General features: G+C 38.5%; 1 protein-coding gene across 1 annotated transcript in view; it reads left to right on the top strand.

Annotated features, from left to right (window-relative positions):
• The window catches only part of LOC150085759 (uncharacterized), a 144,388-nt gene extending 137,289 nt beyond the window's left edge, over positions 1-7,099 (top strand). The window contains exon 6 of the mRNA XM_090374685.1: positions 1,179-7,099. Within this exon, the coding sequence (XP_090230811.1) occupies positions 1,179-7,099 (5,921 nt within the window). The remainder of the gene's footprint in view (positions 1-1,178) is intronic.
• The last annotated feature ends 14,728 nt before the right edge of the window (positions 7,100-21,827 follow it).

Genomic DNA, 21,827 nt, shown 5'->3' with positions numbered 1-21,827 from the left:
ATCAAGCCTAAGAGGAAATAGAAAGGAAGTGGAAGAAGTAGTACTTGCCAGAATGCAAATAGGACGTACCCACCTAATTCAGTTATTTACTCACTCGGTATGACCCTCCACTATGCAGCAAATGTCAAACTTGACTCACAGTAAACCGTTTTATTATTGAATGCCCATTATACTTGAGAGAATGACAAATAGCTTTCTCTTCACATCTATATTCCTCTAATAGACTTACCTTACAGCAGATCCTCAGAGACAGACAAGATATTAATGATGTTTTTACCTTCCTGAGAATGATAAACAAATATCATCTGATCTGAATCCTCTTTTTTTTTTAATATAACAATTATGTACCAAATAAAATTGTAATAGGTGCATTATGGTCTTAGTAGCCCTTGCACCAATAAATCCAACAAACAACAGCAATAGTACATTCAATCAATCAGGTGATGATTACTTTTAATAAAAATAAAACCATTTTGGAGCTCCTTCATTTTATTCTTTTTATTGTGCCATTCCAGTAACTTTATTGCCATACCTCATATACAGGTAAAATAAGTTTTTATGCTAACTAATTTTGGAATATAAATTTCATCTCCCCCATATGTTAATTATTAACAACTTGGGGGTTGCATTCTAAGACAAATGTACATCTTATTGCTAAAAAATATATACTATATCTTTATTTTGAATTGAATTTAATTACTGCTTGTAAATAGAAGGCTGATAAACACGCCCACCCTTAAGGTGTGCTATAAATTTAAACTTGAAGGTTTTAGAGAAAATTTAAGAAATAAATACTCTAGTTTTTTTTTTTCTCTGTGCCCTTATATATTAAATCAGTTTTATACTTTTAACTTTAAAGATGTTTAAGCATTTACATAATTAACTAGTAATTAATTGTATAATGTTTGAACATCTTGTGTATTCTGATTTTGAAGCACATTGTTTATGAAATTGTACTTCAAGTGAAAATTTAAAATTAATTCTCTGTGATATATTATAAATGTTAAGTGAAATAGTTAAGCAAAGTTTATAATTTTGTCAATGATTTTTAATTTTTGATTGGTTTTTAATAATTTTCCTGATTTGCTGCAGTTTATAATTCCTGATTGTTTCATTTTAAAGGATTAATGCCTACATCCTAAGAATTTTTTTATGTAGTAGTTGCTTTAATTTTTCAGATTTTGAAGAAAAGATCAGCAGCCATGAAGTACACAAAAGTGATCCAATCCAACCATTTGATCAGAGTCCATCATTTATAGATGATAGCAAAACCTTAGAAAGCAATTTGTGCACATCAACCTCTATCAGTAACATTCAGGTAATTCCAGTCCCTGATAAAGTTAAGTCTGAAGTTTCTGAATCCAGTTTGCATAGTCATAATATGATTACGAATGAAGCAACCGAATATCTTGAGTGTACAGTTGATATCTATGAAGATGAACAAAAAGAAAATAGTAGTGTCACTTCAACAGCAACCCTTAATTCAAATGAATCTGTAATAATCAAGGAAGAAATAAGTATAGAACCTGATATTTATCCACTTGGCTATTATGAAAATGATACAGATCTTAATAAAGATTATTCATGTCTTAGTGCGACCTCACAGTTGGAACATAACAGACAGCAGGAACAGCAAAGTCAGTTTTCCAGTCTTTCTGTTCCACTACCATCTGAATTGCACACAAGGTGGAATTCTGATGCTGTAAGAGGACATCAATCACGTGGGGTAATTGAACACAGTCAGCCACATTCTGGTCATGCTTGTACCAGCCATTTTGGAATGTATTCTTATTGGAATAATAGGGGAAGTTCTAAACCCTGTTCCAAAGCTCCAGCTACATTGTCTGCACAAAATGACCAGCAGAAATCAGAAAATATTTCCATGGAGACTCCAAATCGTCGTGGTATACATTTACATAGATGTAAATGTAGCCATGGGATAAAGGAAAGTTCATCTGATAATTTTTCTATAGGAAACAAAAGTGGTGGATCTGATATTCTGAAACAAATAATGAATAAGCCTCCATTGCATGGTACAGGTAACCAAAGAGATAATGGTACATTTAGAACAAATGCATTTTCTCTCTCTTCTGGGAATGAAAAATGTCTATCTGATGGGAATACTGTTTTTACTTGTGCTTCATGCCCATTTAGTAGTGATGATGAAAGCAGTTTCCTCCTTCATTCTCGTTCAAAGCACAAGTTAGATCTGTGGTGTGCTGTGTGTGATAAATGTTTTGTTAGTGCAGAGCTCTTGCTATCGCACATTAAGGATGCTAGCTGTAAGAGGGAACCAACTACTTACCGGTGTGTAGTAAAAGGTTGTCAGTTTCAGACTACTAGTGGAAAGACATTTACACAACATTTAACTTTCTGTTCAAAGGGTAGTCGATTTATATTCTGTGTCGACTGTTCAAAACCATTTTCAATGCCATATTGTTTAATTTTGCACATGCAAGATGAATGTCTTAATAAAGGAAAGGGTAGTGATAGTGATCTCACTATAATAAGTGACAGTACATTTTCACCAAATAATGCAGGCAATTTACAACATGCTTTGGCAACAAGATCAAACTTTGCAAGCAATTCTCCATGGATTTCTTCCAAAGAAACACAGAAATTCCCTCCTGGTAGAAGGATAGCAACTACTAGCTCTAGAGGAGGGAGAATTGGGAAAAAAAGTTATCAGCATGCAGATGAAAGTAATGATGGTAATCCAGATGATCCTTTGTGGAGACCTTCAGAACGTCCTGCATGTCATTTTAAACCTGTGAACAAGCATGTTTGCTGTAGTAGTCGATTCTTCAGCAAGACCTCAACAACTATAGTGTATAGTTGTCCTTCTTGTGACCATTGTACTAATACCCAGCGAATGCTTCATGATCATATAGTAAATTCTCACAGAGATGTAAATGACAAGTGTTCAGTATGTAAACTTAAGATCACTGATAGGGATATGTTTATTGAACATTTTAAGAACCATGAACAGTATCCCCATGATATTGACCAAGGTGGGGAAGAAATCCTGGAAGTAATTGATCTGGATAAAGAGCAAGTTTCAGATATTGATGTAATCAGTGATGATAGTCCTCAAGAAATATTTGATGAAAATGCTGATAAATATACTATACTTAGATTGCAAGTGACACAACAATTAAAATACACTCCAAAGAGACCTGAAGAGGTAAAACTCCCCCAAGCTTTAAAAGCTATGATGGATGTTGAAAAACTAAAACATTTTTTTAAATGTATGATGGAAGACTGTACATACACATCGGATACAGAATGTGATTTTTCATGTCATCTTCTTATTGCACATCAGAATGAACAAACCCATTGTGTATACTGTTGCAGCAAGTTTGAAATTGATACACTATCTGCCCACATGTTAGAAGAACACAGTTCAAGAATATACCAGTGTGGTTTGTGCTTTTATCGGGCATCTAGTAAAACTCATGTTCAGCTACATCAGAAAAGGTTACATACTGGTCAGCTTTATGAAATCTATGTCTGCAGAAAGAATGAAATGGCTATTTCTGAAGTTGAGAGAGAGATACCAGTCACTATTAATTCCAGTGTTACATGGCCATATTCTTGTGGATATAGGAACTGCAAATTTCATACATTTGATAATATATTGTTCCAAAAACATAATGAAGATAAACATAAGACACTTGCAGTTCATTCTTGCTACTATTGTTTGGAACAATTTCCTTCTCTCAGTAAAGTCCTTGAACATTTTAAGACTCACTGGACTACTGTTTTTCAGTGCTCATATTGTCTTTATGGTGCTGATTCAAAAGATGAAGTAGTCTACCATATGTGCTCTTGTCATGCAGATAAGCCTTTACGAGTATTTATTAAAGTTCCTCCAGATAATAAAGAATATGGTACAGCTGCTTATGTTCTGTGTAGTTCAGAAATGCTAGAATTTAAACAAGAAACAACAGAAGAGGTAATGTTTAAAGTAATTCATGAAGAAAAGTTTGATTCTATGTGTTTGCCTGACATTCCTGTTCATAGAATTAAGCAGCCAAGTCCTACTTGTAGTGAAGAAGAGGAGGAAGAGGAGGATGATGTAATTTGTATAGATGATATTTGTGATGAAGATGAGGATGATCCAGATGAAATTGAAGTTTGGGATGCAAATAACACTGAAGAATGTGCATTGCTCTTCAATTTTTCTGAAGCTAAAGTTGATCTGTTTTGCAATATGGAAGGTTGTCAAATAAAATTTGAAAATATCAAAACATATAAAAGCCACCTTAAGATTATGCATCATAAAAGTTTAGTATGCCCTTATTGTGCTATTGACCTTGAAGAAGACATAGAATTCTTTGATCATCTGAAGTTTCATGTGCCAGACATTAAATTCCCTAGAGATTCATTATATTCATCTGATAAGAAACTGCAGGAAGATATAGTTATCCGTGATACTGAAGTGATTTCATCAGGACAGACTCCTCCAGTGCTAAGTTCTCAGAATGAAAAATATTCTGGGCATGGTAGTAGTTCTTGTGAAAATAATGGAGTAGTAGAATTTGTATGTGTGCTTTGTTTTTCTGAGTTTTCATCAAAATATGAATTGAATGCACATCTTACAAATGTACATAGAGTCAATCTTAAATACCAATGTTCCCACTGTAGTAATTGTTCTGGCTGGAAACATGATGTAATAGAGCATATTAAAGTATCACATCCAGGGAAAGAGATTAAAATTACAAACCTTTTTCCTCCAGCAGTATCATCATCACCAACTGCAGCAGCAACTGTTACTCATACATGTGCATTTTGTGATTATGGGAGTGTTGATAAACAAGCTATGAGAAATCATCTGTATGCTGAGCTGCAGTATTTTCCTTTAGCTTGCATTCCATGTGGTTTTCAGTGTTGTTCAGAGAAAGAAATGGCTGATCACTTTACTGTCTATCACACTGGTTCAGAAGTTAGAAATACCACAGTTCCAAATCATAATATTGAAAAATGGGTTGAACAGTTTCTTACATCTAAAAGAAATGCACATCTTATGCAAATGTACAGCAAAGACCTTATCCCAGAAAGTGGTTCTTCTGTTAGATCATATACTGGGGACACGCACTTGCCTTATCAGTGTACATTTTGTGAAAAGCAGTTTCCTAAATTTAATGCTGCCAAGGTTCATCTTTTTCGTCATATATCATATCAGCCAATAAGTTGTGGCTATTGTGAAAAAAGTTGTGTTACTGTTGCTTGTGTCAGGAAACATATTTCGAAAAAACATTCTGGAAGTGGTGTTAGTTTCTCTAGAAATCCTATCATGTTGCTTGAGCAAATGATAGATCAGATTCTTAGGCAACAAAGAAGAAATTTTAGAAAACTTACCATGGGTACCGGACAGTATGTTTGTGCATATTGTTCGCTATCTGGTAATGTTTTGCGTGAGGTTGAGAACCATTGCAAAGAGGTCCATGCATATAAACCTGTTAGTGTGTTGACAAGGCCACTGAGTAATTCTAGTAGCACTATAAATAGGCTTCCCCATCTACAGCACAATACAGATAATACAAACAATGTGAATGTCAGTGATCTGTCTACCTTCCGTGCAGAAACCAAATTGACAAGATCATCAGCCCATTCTGATGACATTGTTATTAAAGAAAAATACCAAGAAAATGCAAATTTGGATATAAGCTCTGCAGCTGGCTCGCCTTCATTGATGAAACCAAAATGTGAACCAGTTTACTTGCATGAGAGCAGGCCTATTTCAAATATCAACGTTCCATGGGCAAAAGCACCTGGAGAACAGAGATTCTCTTGGTACTGTCCTCCAGATTCTGAAAATGACTCAATGACAAATGAAAGTAGAAGAAAATATAATTGTGGATATTGTAGTTTTGGTCCAGAAACATTGCAAATCCAAAAAGAACATTGGAGAAATGAACACCCCAGTGAAGATTTTAAGGTGAAAGCATTTGAGGAGACTTTACCAACAGAAGAAATGATGAGATGTTTATATTGTTCACAGACATTGAAGTCATCTGCAATTAAAGATCACCTTGCCATTGAACATTCAAACTTGCCTGCAAAGTATGCACCTCTGAAATCATATGATGACAGAGTGGAACGTTCAAATAGCCAAAACAGAATACATAATCCATTGTATACTGAGCATAATCAGATGTTTGGCGCTGGGGGTTTTGCTGGTAGTGCAGCAGAGAGAGGTTCAATTCTTCATCAGCAACTTGGTAAATTCTTTAAATGTTCTCATTGTGAATATGAAGGAAATAGAGAACAAGAAATGATGAGCCACTGGCAAGTTGAACATTCACATATAGGTAGCAGTTTGGATAAGGCAACTAGTTTTTACCAAACATTTGATTCTAAGACAGCTACTTGGCAGTCAACTTGTTCTGGTGATACGCCTAGCAAGACTTCAGGTAATCACAGTAAGGTTTATTCTTGTAACCTCTGTCATTATATTGGGAGGAGAGCTGATTTACTAAGAAAACATATAAGAAAATCTCACAATAAAACATTTGCTTGTAGTTACTGTACTCGAAGGTTTGGCTGCATGTATAATTTAAAACGTCATGAAGTACAAGTGCATCGTGCAGAGCAGTCCATTTCTAATTCAACTGCATTATCATCTGATTTAAAGACCATTTCAGAATCCATAAGTGATACTTCCCTAACAGAGACTGATTCAAAGGAACCCTCTGATGGCTATTCTGATACCACTATTGTAGAAACTTCAAGTGTCCTTTCGGAAACCAGTAGAAGTGATGAACAAATGCTAAATGAAAATATTCATGAAATGGACAGCAAGGAAAATATATTAGGCACTGTGCAATGGGTGGATAATTGTGAGCAAGTGATACCAACTTGTGATGAAGATGAACCAAGTTTGAAAAAAAGATGTTCAGAAGAAGGATTTTCCTTCTATAAGAAAACAGCAGAACCAATAGATCTAGAAAAGCTGACAATTAATATGAATGTAGGAACAGGACAGACAATGAAATTACAACTTACATATTTGTCTCAACTATATAATTTTAATCCAACTGTGTGTGTAGTTGACCTTAAGAAACAGATGTCTAATTTTATCCTTCCAAAATTCTAATATCCATTCCACTTGCTTTGTACTGGTTTTCAAATTATTTGTATATAATATAAAATTAAACTTGTATTGAAAAATTATTTTTGTGTACATATAACTGAATTTTTTGAATTGAATAATTTTCTATTATTTTTCAAAAGTATTTTAAGATTGAATACTTTAAAACAGTGGCGTGCACGCACGCGCAGTCTTAGCTCTGTGTACTTATTTGTTAAAAAAAAAAAACTTCCCCCTCCCTCTCCACAGTTGAAAATGACTACTTCGTTTATTCTCAGACATGACAGACAGGAATAAACATTAGATCATTTCTCCATAATTTCACTAGATACAGAAGTAGATGTATCTTTTTTTTTTTTTTTTTTGTAATTATAACTTCAGTTTAAATTTGCCACAGTTGTAAATTTTTTATACACACACACACAAAATTGTTTAATAAAATAAGAATTGAATTCACTGAGAGGATATCATTATTGTATTGTATAGCATATCTCAGCTTGAATTTCTCAGCATAAGTGAATATCTTTTCATTACTAAGTACCAGGAAGAATAGGAGTGCCCTTGGCATTGCTCTGATTCTGAGAATAACTCCATACCAGAGAGGGGAAAAAAAAATATATAGTTATGGACAGGGTTTGTAAAATCGGTTCATGAAAGTTTATTTTTAGCTTCATCCACCATGGATTTAAAAATTAATAAACATTTCAGGGAGTTTTGATACAAAAGGCAGGAAGCATGATGAGAATAAAATACAGTGTAACCATTTACCACAACTCTTCATACTGCAGTTTTGGATATACCACAGGTATGATAAAGTTCTTCCCCCCCCACAAATGCATTATGGGAAAAAAAAGTGTTCAAGGAACTAACAGTTTCATACTGGAAATTGGAAAGAGGGAATACTGTATGTGTGTCTTACTACTATATTTTCAAGAGGGAAAATTAGCTGCTATGTTCACCTTTATATATTCTGTATTCATTTGCAGGGTAATATTTGCAATCAGGACTCATCAGAGACTAATTACTGTAGATGCCCAGTTTTTCCCCTCAGCTAGAGATGCAATAAAAGAGTATATCACTGGAATGCCAATTACAAACAGCTACCTCTGGAGCAGAATACAGTTATCATTCATCAAGTGCATTACATTCAATTACAAAGTAAATTTCTGTAAACGACAGCATATGACATCTTTTCTTCGACTATAAGTTATTTTTAGGGTAGCGGAAACTGCTAAGGGCTAACCCAGACAAAAATATACATGAACTGACAAGTGATTTGTGGGGAAATTGTGATGTTTAACTTCGGCACTATGATAAGCTGAACAGTTTGGTTTTGATTTAGTTTTTCAAAACAGTAAATTCAGAAATAATTCATGGTAAATTTAGTATCAGTAGAACTGAAGTAATGGCCACAAAAAGAAAAAAATTATACAGTTGAAGAAAAGTTAAAGATTATCAAAAGAATTAAGAGTGGAAAACCAAAATGCAGTACAGGTAGTTCCCGACTTTGAGTTAATTCATTCCTACCGCGCGCGCTCGTAAAGTGGGAATTTATTACCCATAGATGTAATGTTAAAAACAGGGGTTACGTTCTCAACAATGAAATTAGTTTATCTTTAAACAATGATTGATTTATCCAAAGAAATGAAAATATAGCCTGTAAAATCAAGCAAATTATAATTCAAAGAAATTATTTATGACTTGCAGATGTTAAAGAATGTTTATTCTTCATCGTCATCGACTAAGTGCACACTCGTTGATCACTCATTGTTGGGTCGGCACTCGTTGGTTTGTTACACAAGGAGTCGTCTTCTTCAGAAATGCTTCAAGAGGCATTTGTTTCCAAGATAAAATCTCTTTTCTTTATAAATTTCATGATAGCATGGATGTGCATTTTTTTTTAGCAGAACACACAAATTGCAACTAACTAACACGATACACGCAAGTGAGATTGCAACTAACATGATTCACACAGAGTAACAAGTTTACAAAGCTTTAAAAAAAAAATGAAGAGCAGATTCTGAAAATTTGTTTTTTATATGATTGAAGATTGCAGTAAAGGGGAAACACATTTCACCATAATGTAAAAACCCAAACAATTCCAGCTATCGATATTTTCGCAAATGCAATAACAGTGAGTTTGCTACCCGTTAATGGTGCCTCCGTAGCCAGGTGGGCAGGAGCAGCAGTGTGTAGCACACGCTTCTTGATTAGACCGGGGTTTGAGCCTGTGACCACCAAATACGGATGATGCGGAAAGGTCAGGGAATGACCACCGCATATCCCCGGAGCAATATGGCCATAGTTGCTAATGCCCCTAAAAACCAAATAACAAACAAACAACAACCAACCACCGTTATCTTCGTCTCCTCCAGCTTTGGAAGATGATCCCTCTGGCTTCTCATCAGAAGGTCAATAGCCTAGAAGAACGTCACAATGCCTACACCATCGCCCCACTTCATCTCATCATCGTAGGCATTGTACAGTACAGTACATCGTCATCATGGATCATTGCAGGAAGAACGGAGAAGCTGGTGAGTACCCACAACAGGCTAAGATATTTTCTAACAAATAATTCTTTTCATTACATGATATATACAGTTACAGTACATGATACAATAGTACTGTACAGGTATTTTTCATTGTAAAATGTGTAACAGTACAGGTATGTTTTTCTGTTGTGCTTTCGTTCTTTGAGGCGTATAGAAAGTATAATTTTCATTGCTCCATCATCCTTTGATACATGATATTTTTTCATTGCTCTATCGTCTCTTGAGGATTAGGCTAAAACGTTTCAGAATCTCTTTCATTCGAGAGAGAGAGAGAGAGAGAGAGAGAGAGAGAGAGAGAGTACAGTACTGTATAATAATGTACAATGTACTTTACTATTACCGTATTTAATGTTAGTAATGTCTTACTGTGTGTTTAATTTATCAGTTAAACTTTATTATACATATGTATGTACAAGAAAATTACATTATATATGGGGTCAGCAGGTGTTTGGTTGCAGCCATCCACTGTTGGTCTTGGAATGTATCCCCTGTGGATACGGGGGGTCTTACTGTACATATTTTCAGTTTTAATTATAGATATTTTACCATTTTAACATCTGTTGTTTTAAATTATCAAGTAAGTGGAAGCAGTATATTATTAATATGTCTAATTCTGATGCCCAAGGCCTTTTGTTTAATAAAAAAAAATTGCCTTATGTTCCATCAGCTGCAAAAGTGAAGCACCTGGGGTGGGTTAAAGCTACTTGAATATTTGGACAAAGAGATTCAAACAAAATTGGTTTTCCGTAAAGTGGCTTTGTACAAAATTAGCAGAATTTTAAAAGCCTTGTTCTCCTTCCAGTAGTTTCTGAGAAGTAGGACACAGTGGTTAGCAAACCTCTTTAAAGATGTAAATGATACACACTTTTTGGTTGCTTTTTCATAGAACTATGAGATAGGACTTAATATAATGTCACATTTTCCTGAGGTTCTTGCTATGATAAACAACCAGGTTTGAAATCTTTCTAGGTATTACCAACTGGTAGAATGGTGATATCGTCCTTTGAGGCTTTTAAGAACTTTGATTTTCTTTGGTTGCCACCATTTCATCATAGGAGATGTGTGTTTTAAATGATATTCCCTTTTAATATAGTCCGCTACAATACTTCGGTATTTTGTTTAATTTGTATATTTATTTTGTATAATTTGTTTTTTTTGTTTAATTTGATATTTGTTACAGTTACACTTCATGAATTTTCTTATTTGAACTGCACAGTAATCCATGAACTATAAAATTCTTGAACTGTTTGTAAATTGTTTTTTGAGATATATAATGGTCCTAATAACACTTCTGATGCTCAACGTTTTCAATTATTTTCCTTCAGTTATGCAGTATAAGTTATTTACCTTTGTAATCTTTTGTTATCCATTATATTATATAGATAATCCATTGGCATTCATAACTGAAATTAACAAATTTCAAACACTTGTTTTAGTAAACTTTCTCCTACTATATATGTGTTGAAGTTACCTGCACTCATCTCCCCCCCCCCCCTGGTAATTTGCATTTATTGACTACTACAAGCTTCCATCTCCATGGAACTGCCAGTTCATGGAGATGGAAGCATAGAATTTAAAAAAAAAGATAGTCTGTATAGAAGAAAGATGTTTAAAGAGGTCAGATACATGATTTTATGCTAATGATTTCTTCAGGTTTTCTTAAGTTTATTAAGCTTAGTGAGTTAGAAAGGTTTTGTTCTAATACAGTCTATCCCTCTAAAATATATTAAAACAGTGGTCTCAAACTGGCAGCCCATGGGCCGCATCCGGCTCCCGAAGCAATTTTACACGGCCCATGAATACATTTAAATTATGTATTTGTTGTAAATATGGTGAATGATACTGATCTTATGAATATGCTGACTCCAAAAAAAAATAATTGTATTGAGTTAAAATGGAACCACTTATAATTTTAGAGACATAGAGATATGGACTGAGCTTATGTGCACGACTGCTATTGAAGGAAAAAGAGATAGAATGAATAGGTTGGGGCTTTGTCTTTGTCACTGTGGCTTGTATGCCAGGCCACATGACTGTGGTAAGGTGGGAGAACTTAACACGTCGATACAATCAGTAAATTTAGTTCGCCAGCCGACAGTTGGTGGCCCTTCAGTACTCTCGTGTTTCCGATTTTTTCTGTTGAGTTGGTACTTCTGATATATATTTTCCTTGAGTCAGTAACTAGTTGGTTAGCTGGATGCACAGCTGCGCAGTTCATATTGCTATTTAGATGGACACAAACTAACGCACGGCCCATCAGCTACTTTCCGATCGTGCATTCGGCCTGCATGCAATTTGAGTTTGAGACCACTGTATTAAAAGACACTGACTACAAAAATAATAAATGTTTAAAGGAAGAATTAAACATTTCAGTTTTGTTTAACAGGAATCAAATTTAATAAAGTTAAATAAATAAATAGTAAATTTTGATAAAGTTCATTTAATGAACTTTATTAAATTTTACCAAGCCCTGGATAATCCAAGCACCTTGAATTACTAAAATAGGAACACTTGCCACCTGAATCAAAAAAATAAGTTAATGCAGAGCTTGGTAAAATTTAATAAGTTCATGATAATATCTTCAAGTAAAATGAAAATAAATGGCATGAAGCATTATTATAAGTTAAGAGGAATTTGTCTATTTATAGTAGCAAGCATCATAACAGGAATAAAAGCCAATTTTTGAGGTTGCTGGCTCTTTTTATAAACACAGCACAAAGAGAATTTAAAATACTTACTGTTGTTAACATTGAATTTTGTTTTATGGATGCTGGCAAGTTTGCATGCACACTGTATTTAACAGTTTCTTTTATTAATGTTATTGTCTACATGGTAACTTTGTCTGTCATCATATTAGGAATTTATAAGCCAATTAGTGGTAGCCACCAACAGCAAGATAGGTTAATTAATGTTTTTTTTTTTTTTTATGTGAACCCCAAACACGAGAGGTATTAGAACCTATAGTACTTAGTACCGTGCTTGGGTTGGAGGTTGAGAAGATATTTGTTGACATTGGACTTGAACTTCTGTAGATTGTAATTTTCAGGAAATACGTATGAAGGAAGGTTGTTCCAGAAAACGGCAGTTGAATGAATAAATGAGGAAGATGAAAAGTTGGTTCTGTGGGTTTGAAGTTGGACAGTAAATGGATGTTGGCTGGCGGCAGCACGTGTTCGGACTGTTTTGAAAGAGAGAGCGGGAATTATAGAAGCCAATTCAGAAGAACAGTGCCCATGGAAGTATCTGTAGAAGAGGCATGCAGCAGAAACAATACGTCTGTGAGAAAACGAGTGGAGAGACTCTGTTAGAGATGAATCATTAATTAACCTTAACTGCCCTCTTCTGAATGGAATCAAGAAGCCTGAGAGAGGTTTTGGGGGCACCACCCCAGTTGTGGGAACAATATTCCATGGCAGGGTGGATTTGTGATTTATATGGAGTGAGCAGCTGTTTGGAAGAAAAGTAACGCCGAGAGCGAAAGAGAGAACCAAGTTTTTTAGATGCAGAGGAAGCAATATTTGTAATGTGCTTGTGCCAAGAGAGAGATTAGAAGCCAGGGTAATCCCCAAAAGATATATATCATTTTGCCTAGAAATCGGAGTGTCACTAAAGATAAGCATAGGAGCAGAAGAATCCTTTTTGCGAGATATACGGCAAGACTGAGATTTAGAAGGGTTGAAATCAACTAAGTTGTCTTTGCCCCATTGGGGAATTACCTGAAGATTGACATTTAAGGAATTGGTAGCAGATTTTCGACAAGTTGAAGCTGATTGAGCAGGACAAAGTTTCTCAAAATGGAAAGTGGAATGCAACGTGTTATCATCGGCAAAACTATAGATAGGATTTCCAGTCAATAGAAGAAGGTCATTAATATACAAGAGGAAAAGAGTGGGGGAAAGAACTGAACCTTGGGGGACACCAGCATTAGTGGAGAAGTTAGAAGACAGAGAGCCATCTACCATCACCCTCAGTGAGCAATCAGAGAGAAAACTGGATAACCAATTACTAAAAACAGTTGGCAAACCATAAGATGGAAGCTTGTTTAGAAGACCTTTATGCCAAACACGATCAAAAGCCTTTGAAATGTCAAGAGTAACTAAATGTGTTTCACCGAACCTTTCCATTGAATTAGTCCATAAATGGGTAACATAAGCCAGAATATCACCAGTGGATCAACACTGACGGAATCCATACTGGCGATCGTTGATCAGACGGAAGGTTTCTAGGTAGTTTAAGAGTTGGCGGTTAATTGATTTCTCCATTACTTTAGAAAGAGTAGAAGTAATTGCAATGGGACGATAATTGGGTGGGAGGTATTTGTCACTCTTTTTAGGAACTGGCTGAATATGAGCAAATTTCCAAGCAGAAGGAAAAACACCTTTGGAATAAGAAAGTGAAAAAAGGTGGCAAAGAATAGAAGTAAGTTCAGGAGCACAGGTTTTGAAAACAAGTGGAGAAATACCATCAGGACCTGGAGCTTTCTTAGCATCAAGATTCATCAAAATCCTTCTGATATCCTTTTGACGAATAACCACAGGAGGCATTGAATGGAGCGTGTTGGGAATGGTGGGAGGTGTTTTACCAAGATCATTAATACATGAGCTGGAAGAAAAATGGGATGCTAGCAGGTCAGCTTTATCCTTGGCTGAAGTGACAACAGAACCATCTAGTTTGGACAGAAGTGGGAGCAGAGATGGGCAAAAGTTGCAGCCAATAGCTTTGGCAAGAGACCAGAATGCTCGGCTACCATTAGGCAAGAAGCAAGTTTTCTACTCTTAGCCTGTTCAAACTCTAGTTTGGACTGATTAATAACTGTTTTACAATTGTTGCGAGCTTTGGTGTAGGCAGAAAATGACACTGAAGAATTAGAAACAAGCCAATTACGATATGCAACATTCTTCTCTTGAACAGCCTTAGTACATTTATTGGAAAACCAAGGTTTAGATAAAGGACGAGTTTTAGAGTGGAGTGTGGGATAAAGGATTCCATTCCTGCTAGAATAATTTCACTGACACGATCTGAGCAAACGTTGACATCAGAAGTTTTGAAACAGTAATCCGACCAAGGAAAAGAAGAAAAGAAGTCTCGAAGGTCATCCCATTGTGCATTCTTGTAATGCCAAACAACACGAGGTTGCAAATAGCCATGAGATAAAGGTTCCATTGGAGAAGAGACAATCACCAAGTTGTGATCTGAAGTGCCTAAAGGAGCTCTCACTTCGACCGTGTACTTAGAAAGGTTGTTTGTGAGAAAAAGATCGAGCATATTGGCTGTATGATTAGGATTGTCCCGTATTCTTGTAGGTAAATGAACAATCTGTGCTAGGTCATTAGTAATTGCAAAAGCCTCAGCATCTCGACCTGCTGGGTCGGTGTGACTAGAAAGTGAAAGCCAGCTGGAGTTGTGAACATTAAAATCACCAAGAAAAATTACCTCACTGTTAGGAAAGTTGGACTGGAGAAAGTCAAGTTGCAAAGAGAGGAAGTCAAAGAGCTCCAAGTGATTAGTGGAGTTGGGAGAACGGTAGGGACAACAAATGAATTTGACACAATGAGGTAGAGAGATTTTAAGCCAGAGAAGATCAAAGAGAGGAGATTCCAAATTGCCAAGTCTCTGACAGGGAATATCAGAACAGACATATGCACAAGTACCACCTTTGAGGCGAAAGGAATCATACAGCGAATAATTTGGGCATCTGAGATGAGCAATTTAATCAACCGATAACTGAGATTCTGTCAGAAAAAGTACATGGGCTTTGGCAGACTGCAAGTGGAAATGGACATCGTTGAGATTAGAATTGAGACCACGTATATTTGTGAAATGAATTTCGCAGATAAGCTTGCTCTATTAGTTTGACAATTCATGGTGTATTCAATGGTAAGAAAAAGTGGGTGGGACATGCTGTATTAAGTAATGAAATTTTTTGATATGGCATACATGTGGTAAGAATATACCCAGATCCTTAACATAACTTGGCCTTGACAATGCTCCCCGCATACACACTACTCAGACTCCCTCCAGTCACTATCTGGCAGAGTAGAGGTAGCAAGGTTATACGCTAGCTGATCCAGAAGCCTCCTAGAGAGTTACCAATAGGTTCGGTCCGGTGTACTAACTAGCGGCCGGCCTGCGAACACCGTTTTAGAGCTGTACCCTCAATGTAAGGAATATTGGATCTTGCCACAACGTTCATCATAACCTCAAAAGTCATCAATCATACTGCATGATGGAAGAGATAGGGAAGGGTTGACCGGAACTTAGCTCTTGAGACTAAACATGGGTTCCACCATTTCAAGCCTCCAATAAGCAAAGTGGTGGTATTTCACCGGTTGATGAGAGTCATCTACCACCTAGTACTGCCTGGTAACATAGAGGGTCGGCATTCCTCCATGTGGTGTGGGCGCCACACCTCGACCCCTGCTTATGTTGGTTAACACCTGGGTGGTTCAGTGACGCTGCTGGACTTCCAGACTAGCATCACTGGGATCCAACGCCCACAGCCCAGGTTCCAGGCTTACATCAATGGAATCCTGCGTGTTTGCCGTGCGCTGCGACCCGTGGAAATTCGGAAAGGGGGATCCTGGTGGTTGAGGGGCCCAGCTTCAGTACACCACTTTGGCCCCTGCTTCGACAAGACGGGTGGTCCTGGAAGGCCCGGCTAGGATCAATCAGCTAGTAGGCTCACCTGCAAGGGTCAACCGTGACAATGCCACGCCCCTACCCTCATGGTCCGAGGGACAGGATTCAGGCTGGCGGCGGTGCGGGTATAGTGTCTGGGTAGCCCTGGCGTCCCACTCCCGAGCGCATTTATTGCATGCCGGGTAGTGGACGTCCTTTTGGGCTCCGTGGTGGGTGGGGAGCCCGGGCACTGAACAATTAAAAAAACTCCATGAATCCTGATAAACTCATTTCTTCAGGGGCCCCAACCCGGTCCCTATCTGAAAATTTAGACGGCAAAACAGATAGCATTATTGCCTGGTAAAAAGAGGCAGCGAACGGAAGTACCATCTGGGCCTGTTCCAAGGTTCCTAGTAATACACTCCACTGGTGAAAAACCGATTGGTAAAATGTCGCCCTTTTTTATTCAAAAAGGGTTAGACGGTTTAGCAGGTTCACCCAAATCAGTTAAGAGGCTTCGTTCTGGGGATCTCTTGATTGAATCAAAAAATGACAGGCAATCAGAACATCTCCTCCGAGTAACATCAATCGGAGGAATACCTATAACAGTGACACCACACAGAACACTCAATTCATCGAGAGGTGTCATTTCGGAGTGGGACCTTCTCGACGTAACCGAGGAGGAAATCTGCTCCGAATTAAAACCCCAAGGAGTAATTGCCGTCAAGAGAATTACTACGCGAAGGGATGGAAAAATTGTTAAAACCAGGAGCGTTATCCTGACTTTTAACTCTCCTAAACCTCCTGACGAGATTAAAGCTGGATACATCAATTGTTCAGTGCGTCCAATCATTCCGAACCCTTTACGGTGCTTTAAATGCCAGAAGTATGGACATTCTCAAATGGCCTTGCATGCGCTCGATGCGTTGCAAAGGACCACGAAACAACAGCATGTTCAGCCGCAAAACCCACCTGTATTAACTGTGAAGGCGAACACCCGGCCTATTCACGAGCATGCCAGAGGTGGAAAGAAGAAAAAGAAATTCAACGGCTGAAGGCAGAGCTAAACATATCATACCAGGAGGCAAGGAAATCGGTCAAACCCCTGAATATCAACAGACCTACCTACGCCCAGAAGATAGCAGGGAGATGTTCCGTCGGAACTCAGACTGACATGACCATTCCTCCAAAGGAGTCTTTCACTCCCATCGCGCGTTATCTCTTAAGTTCTCAAAAACCTGCACAGAAGGACCAATCAGCTGCCACTCCTATATCGGTACCTCCTAATGCTCCACAAATAACAAAGGTAATTATGAAAGAAAAGAATAAGAAAGGGGAAGTCTCCCCTACTACCCAAGTAAACATGGATGTCGAGCAGAAGGAGGTACCCGAAGATTCAGTCTTGGAACTCTTTGCGGAAGAGGAAATGGACACGGGACAGCGTCCATTCTTCCCCAAAAAAGACAAATCCAAGACTGATAAAAGTAAGCCCTCAGCACCTCGGAAGCCGCCTGATGGACCCACCAAGCCAAAATAATGGCTAAATTCCTACAATGGAATTGTCGTGGATTCCGGCAAAATACTGATGACATCAAGGCCCTCCTGCAAAAGCACGAGCCAGTTTGCTTTTGCTTGCAGGAGACTTACCTAAAGGCAAGTGATGATCCCACAATGCATAACACCACAATTTTTCGTAAGGATAGAATTGCGGATGATCCTGCTCATGGAGGAGTGGCTATCCTTGTGGGAAACCAGACCCCAGTGCAGCCCTTGCTAATTAGAACTAGCATAGAAGCTGTTGCAATTCGCCTTACAGTGGGATTTTTATTAATCGTCTGCTCTGTCTATTTGCCACCTGGGACTGACATCTCCCAGGAGGACCTTGATGATCTTCTAACGCAGTTGCCTCCCCCTTTCTTACTTCTCGGGGATTTTAATAGACATAACACCCTGTGGGGTAGTGCTAACATCAACGGAAGGGGACGAGTCATAGAGCGTATGCTCAATGACAATGACCTTTCCCTTCTAAATACTGGAACAAACACCTTCTTCCACATGCCTACCTGTACTTTTTCTGCCATTGATCTCTCTATCTGCTCCCCTTCTCTGCTCCCTTCACTCACTTGGGAAGTGGAGGAGAATCCATACGGAAGTGATCACTTCCCTGTGATAACCTTGTTACACAGTGGGAGACCATGTCTTCCCTTCAGGTTACTACGGTGGAAGTTTGATCAGGCTGACTGGACTGCCTTCCAACATCAGGCAAATTTTGATCTTAGCACAGTCAGTCAAGAGCCTATCAATGATGCAGTTAAGTACATCACAGAAAATATTGTCCAAGCCGCTGCGAATACAGTTCCAAAAACATCTGCCCGGTTTCCACCATTTCCCAAACCTTGGTGGAATTCACAATGCACAGCAGCAAAAAAGGCTCAAAACAAAGCGTGGGGGATATTCCGCCGATATCCTACCACGACCAACCTTATAGCCTTTAAACGTGCACGAGCCAAAGCACGATATATCCGTCGTCAGAGTCAAAAGGAATTTTTAAATCCATTTTACATCATCTATTAACCAGTCTACCAACTCTAAGGTAGTCTGGGATGAAATCCGGAAAATGAAGGGAAAATATACATCCCACCCTTCTTCAATCCTAGATTATAATGGATGTGCTATTGCAGATCCAACTGCAATAGCCAATGCTCTTGGGGAAACATTCTCTGACATCTCCGCAACATCCTCGTACTCCCCAGAGTTCCTGGTCCTGAAACATAAACTGGAGAGAGAAGCACTTAATTTTAAGTCCAAGGGCCTCTATCCCTACAATGGGGACTTTACTATTCAGGAACTGAAAAGAGCCCTCGCTCTTTCCAAAGCAAGTGCTGTTGGACCAGATGGCATCCATTATGACATGATTAAACATCTTTCACCAAAATCTATGGATTGTCTGCTCCTTCTGTATAACAGAATCTTTATTGAAGGGCAGTTTCCGGACTCCTGGCGAAAGGCAATCGTTCTTGCCTTTCCTAAGCCAGGAAAGGATCCAAAAATCACCACCAATTATCGTCCTATTGCTCTGACCAGCTGTCTGTGCAAAATCCTGGAGAGAATGGTTAATTCTCGTTTAATATGGTATCTCGAATCAAATGACCTTCTCTCCGACATCCAGTGCGCTTCCGAAGGAACCGGTCCACCTTGGACCATCTTATCAGATTGGAAGCATCCATCCGGGATGCTTTCCTAAAACGCGAACACTTGGTGTCGGTGTTCTTTGACATGGGGAAAGCGTATGACACAACTTGGAGATTTGGCATTTTAAAAGATCTGCATAGCCTTGGCCTTAGGGGGCATCTCCCCTTTTTTATTCAAAACTTTTTAGCCAATCGATCTTTCCAAGTTCGTGCGGGATCCTCACTCTCTCATCCCTTCAGCCAAGAGGAGGGAGTACCACAAGGATCAGTATTAAATGTCACGCTTTTTGCCATCAAAGTCAATTCCATCATAGAACAACTTCCTCCAACTGTAAACTGTGCCCTCTATGTTGATGACTTTGGCATATTTTGTCAGTCATGCAACATGAGGGTTATTGAAAGACAACTGCAGAAAGCCATTGATCGCCTTAATTCCTGGGCACTTGCTAATGGCTTCAGGTTCTCGCCGGAGAAGACCGTTTGCGTACACTTTTGTCGCAAGCATAATCTTCATCCTGAACCTGAATTAAGGCTCGGACAAAATGTAATTCCAGTAGTGTCAGACACAAAATTCTTGGGACTTGTGTTCGATAAAAAGTTGACCTTTCTAGAACATATTCGTCAACTTCGTACAAAATGCACGAGGGGACTCAATATTCTCCGCTCTCTCTCCTCAACGCGTTGGGGAGCAGATCGATGCACCCTACTACGGCTTTACCGTGCACTTGTACGACCCAAATTAGACTACAGGGCCCAGGTATACTCCTCAGCCAGAGACAGTGCCCTTCGATGGCTTGACCCTGTCCATCATCAGGCCATCCGTATCGCTACTGGAGCATATCGCACATCTCCTGTCCAGAGCTTATACGTCGAAGCAAACGAACCATCATTATCCCTTCGACGTAAGCAGTTGTCTTTAAACTATGCTTTAAAGTTGAAATCCCTGCCAGACCATCCCACGTGGACATCCGTTTTTGAGCCACGTTGGCAAAATTTGTACAATACTCTTAAGACTTCCAACCGACCTTTTGGCATTCGTGTCCAAGAGCTACTCAGAGAGTTTAACATCATCGTAGACAAGGTTGCACAAACAGGAAAAGAAATTCCTCCACCCTGGCATGCTCATCCCCCACCGTGCGACTTTTCCCTTAAGAAATGGGTAAAGTCCAAGACCTCATCATCTGTCTACCAGCAGCTCTACTCTGCACACCAAGCTGAGCACTCAGACTTCCTGTCCGTTTACACAGACGGCTCGAAGACTGAATCTTGCGTAGGATCTGCTGCTGTCTTTCCGGACACTATAATATCTCAGCAGATTCCTCCCGAATCCAGCATATACACTGCAGAGCTGTATGCTATAGAGCTAGCCTTGGATCACATTCGAACTTGTCAATTCCAAAGGTCAATAATATATTCCGACTCTTTGAGTGTATTACAGGCTTTATTATCTCTGAGACACAATTCTCATCCAGTTCTTTGTCGGATTCAGCAGAAGAGACATTCTCTTCATGAATGAAAGTTTGATATCGGCTTCTGCTGGATTCCTAGCCACATTGGGATAAAGGGAAATGATTTGGCTGACGCTGCAGCCAAATCAGTAACACCCACTCATAATCGTTGCCTGTCAGTCCCCTATACAGACTACAGGCAAATAATACGCAACAAGATATATTCCCAATGGCAAGAACTATTGCACAGACAGAGAACAAATAAATTATACCAAATAAAGCCTGTAATAGAAACATGGCAGTCTAGTCTGCGCAGGAATCGGAGCGTGGAAGTTGTTCTTGCCCGACTCCGCATAGGACACAGTCATTTGACACATTCTTTTCTGCTGAGGGCGGATGACCCTCCTATGTGCGAGTCTTGCGACACCGTTTTAACTTTAAAGCATATTTTAATAGATTGTGTTAATTTTACCCATGTTCGCAATATATATTTTACCGCTTTTACTCATCTGACTGAGCCTTATACACTCAGTCAGATTTTATCAGACTGAGTGTATAAAATGAGGCCTTCAGACTTGAAAACCACTGGAATACTCAAGGTTTGGCCTGACTATTGCCTTTTGCAAAGGCATAATCACCTCCTTATCCCTGCTAGCAAAATTCCTGTATATCATTGACGAGACCCCATGACCTGCTCTGGCACCTGTCTGCACTGCTCAGAAAACTTCATATCTGACTGCACAATTACCCCCAAATCTTTTTCATTCTCCACTACCCTGAGTTTAGTATCACACAGTTGGTAATTTCTCTGGGGTTACTGCTACCCTTATGCAGTACTTTGCATTTGCAATGTTAAACTTCAGTTGCCACCTCTCCGCCCATCTGCCCAGTTTTCTATATGTTTTCAGCAGTGCATCATTGATAC

The sequence above is a fragment of the Mastigoproctus giganteus genome, chromosome 5 (assembly GCF_048544385.1).
Source record: "Mastigoproctus giganteus isolate SK-2022 chromosome 5, ASM4854438v1, whole genome shotgun sequence".
Taxonomy (NCBI): Eukaryota; Metazoa; Arthropoda; class Arachnida; order Uropygi; family Thelyphonidae; genus Mastigoproctus; species Mastigoproctus giganteus.
Note: the sequence above shows the minus strand (reverse complement) of the source record. Positions and strands in the feature narration are given on the sequence as shown.